The sequence below is a fragment of the Morone saxatilis genome, unplaced genomic scaffold (genome assembly GCF_004916995.1).
Source record: "Morone saxatilis isolate NCDOM2014 unplaced genomic scaffold, NCSU_SB_2.0 Contig12, whole genome shotgun sequence".
Classification (NCBI taxonomy): domain Eukaryota; kingdom Metazoa; phylum Chordata; class Actinopteri; family Moronidae; genus Morone; species Morone saxatilis.
The window spans coordinates 1,863,062-1,866,337 of NW_023339674.1; the positions used below are offsets into that span (position 1 = coordinate 1,863,062).

The window sequence follows — 3,276 nt, forward strand, 5'->3', positions numbered from 1 at the left end:
TGGTGGTGGTGATGGTGGTGGTGATGGGCCTGGTGATGGTGGCCCGCCGAGGCCGTGGACAGGTCCTCCCCGACGTACTGCTGCCCGCGGAAGCCCTCGTAGGCCTGGTGGTGGTGGTGATGGTGGTGCGCGTTGCCGATGAGGGCCTCCACCGCGTCCTCCGGGGTCAGGTTGAGCGCCTCGGGGTTGATGTGGTGCTGGTAGCTGGGGATCCAGTACAGGTCCTCCAGCTGAGGCTTGCCCGCGTTGCTGTGATTGTTGTTGCCGCTGCTGTTGTTGCTGCTGCCGCTGCTGTTGACCCCGCTGGTGAGGCTCTGGTTGGGCTGCGCGCCCGGGCTCGGGGCGCAGAAGCTCGGCGAGGAAGGCACGGAGGAGCAGGGGGTGCTGATCGGGGTGGAGGACAGAGAGCCCGACGGGAGGCGGTGGCAGTAGCGGTCGGCCTCCGGCGGCTCCTTCTTCACCTCAAACTTCATCAGGTCAAAGTCGTTGACGTACTCGATGGCCAGAGGGCTGTTGGGCAGCTCTGCGCTCATGGCGAGGTCGGTGGCCATTTCAGTCCATGCGACGACTCCTGCCCTCACAGCCAAACCGACGGCGGGCAGCCCTCTCGGATACAGATTGCGAAGAGGAATAAAAGCCTGTATGGTGTATATATAGACACACGCACACGCCCGGTGCGTGGGGCTGCTGCAGGGCCGGCGGGTGGGTGGAGAAACTTTTTAAGGCTGCGCGTCCCTAAGACAACTTCTATATATAGTAGCGTGAATATACGTATGCATGTAAATGAACTTGTACACCTGCCAGTTCGCCTCCGCTCGCTGCTCTTGTTGACAACTTATCCCAGGTCAAATGCACGCTTTAATACCAGGAGCCCCCGGGGCGGCTGAAACTCGAGCCCGGTGAATTTGGAGACACCAACCTGTCTTGTCCTCGCTTCACCTCTGCAGCCTACTTGCCTCCTTGTGATTTAGTGTCCCTCGGTTCTGCTCGATCAAGTAACACGAAAAGGTTTCGTCTCCTCCTCTCGGTGCGTTATAAATATTTTCCAAGCATCCTTCTTCGCCTCCCGCTGTTTACAACTTGATCATGAAGTCCCAGGCAGCGGGCTGGAGTCACTGCAGCATGGCCCGGATACAAAGTTTCTCACACAATCAGCTCGGACGGTGTGTGACAGTCACAGGGCGGACGCGCAGGCGTGCGTAAAAGTGTGCCAAAAAGGTCCCCGGGAATCCAAAATGGAATGGCACGTGCAGAAGTTTTGAAAGTTCACATGCATCAGAGTTTAGTGCGGAGCTGCAGGTAGTGCTCCTGCTGGGAGGGACAGGAGAGTCTGGTCCCCTGGTGTTGTGGTCAGTCCAGAGATTTGATGCAAGCAGCGGATTACTGACAGTTTCGGTCCCCACGGTCCTGTCCCCCCTCACCGGGGCGCGCTGCTGACCTTACGTGTTGACTGTGTGTGTATTATTATGCAAGAGGTGATAAATTCCAGTTGCTTTTCTCTCTTAAGGCCCTCTAACTGTTTCTAAGAGCTCCACGGTGCAACCACGCAGTGTCACTGAGGCGCTGGAAGGCAATCCGCTCTTATAAAGACAGCGTGCCTCCCCCCGACCCTCCCACACAGAGGTGTGACGGGCCAATGGGAGGAGATCACAGCATAGCATTTGCATTCTCCCACAGCAGAGCCCTCCACTCCGGCCGAGTGGAGCCGAGCCGAGCCGAGCGCAGCCGGAAGCGAGCGAGGCGCGCAGGGAGAACAGGTGCAGCAGATCCCCCCCTCTAGTGACCGAGCAGGTGCTACTGCACGGCGGAGCGGAGTAAGACGAGAGCTCCGCTGCTTTCCCAGAGAAAAAAATGTTTACTCGGAACAGAGAAACAGTTTTCACCGTTTCCAAACTGTGTGTCAGTTGTGTAATCGGGCTGTCGGGCACGCGTTTGGATTTCACATGGGATTAAAATATCTTCCAGGTTGTTAATGTACACAGTTATCACCTTATAGGGACTTAAAGGAGAACAGATTTTAGACTCTTAGAGACTTTGCAATGATTTTCTGCATCATGAAGACATTTTAATATTTTAAAATTTAAACTTTTAATGTTTTTAAACTTTTAATCGCCACAATATTCAGAAGTGTTTGGAACTTTTCTGTCTTTGCACATTTAATATTTCATTTCTCCAATTAAGCAGCCGGTTACAGAAACCAGAGTGTTCTTAAAGCAGTAATGTTTGCTGATATTTTGTGACCAACCAATGCAATCAAATTTACACCTTTGGCCCCTAAAAAATGAACAATTGAGGTTAAACTGAAGTTATTTATCCAAATATGCTGAAGAATAAAATGAATATGACTGGTAGCTGTCAGTGTGCTTCCAGGAAGAACACATGAGAGGAACACATGTAGAGGAGGAAACACAGATAATACAGGATAACGTTAGAGTTAATTAATACAAATATACTTTTAGACTTAAATATGTATAAAAATAAGAGAGAGCAGTGTAAAGTATGGATACAGGTTCAAGTGTATTACTGTATAACACATACACAGTAACTCAGAAATAAAACACATTATTAACTTGATTAAAAACAGCTTATTGTATCTGCTTTACTCTCAGAGGAAGCCCGAGGATGCTTCTGACACCACAAACTACCAAATCTATCAATACTGATCGATGGAAGGCCGCGCGCCCCCTCTGCCAAAAATCAATGCGCATTTCCGCGAGGCTGCGAGGAGGCCGCGTGTGGCTGCGCGCGGGTTAAGTATGATTGGATAGTCCCGGCGGTGGTCTGCAGGGTTTTCATTTGCAATTAACCACAAATTGCATCCCGTCTCATCTCCGCGGATCGACGGATAATTAAGCCCCGCCGCACGGGTCTCCATTCTGGACGCATATGTCTCTTTTTCCTGCAGAGAGAGGCTTTCAGGAGGGGGGGTGAAGGAAATCAGAGAGGAGCAGGATGTCGATAGTATCATGTGAGCAGGACTTAAACCGGGACACCGCCTCACCTGACCCGTTTAGCCCTTTCAGCAGCGGCAGCCCCCCGGAGTCCCATCCAGCCACCGATATGTGAGTGATATATGTGCGGGATAAAGTGCCTATCTGCGGGAAAAACAGGTGGCAGTAAGTTTAACTTGGTCAGATGTGAACGGGAAAACCTTGCGCAGCTGCTGAGCTTAACTTCCAGTCCGAAATGGCCATGAAATACGCCCCCCCCCCATTCCCTCAAATCTGCTGGCGAGGATGAAAAGAAGAGTATGAGATGAAGGGACGGAAATCATAT

General features: G+C 51.6%; 1 protein-coding gene across 1 annotated transcript in view; it reads right to left on the bottom strand.

The window, feature by feature from the left end:
- The window catches only part of mafaa (v-maf avian musculoaponeurotic fibrosarcoma oncogene homolog Aa), a 31,076-nt gene extending 29,504 nt beyond the window's left edge, over positions 1-1,572 (bottom strand). The window contains exon 1 of the mRNA XM_035653550.1: positions 2-1,572. Within this exon, the coding sequence (XP_035509443.1) occupies positions 2-551 (550 nt within the window). The 5' untranslated portion in view covers positions 552-1,572. The remainder of the gene's footprint in view (position 1) is intronic.
- Between the last annotated feature and the right edge of the window lie 1,704 nt (positions 1,573-3,276).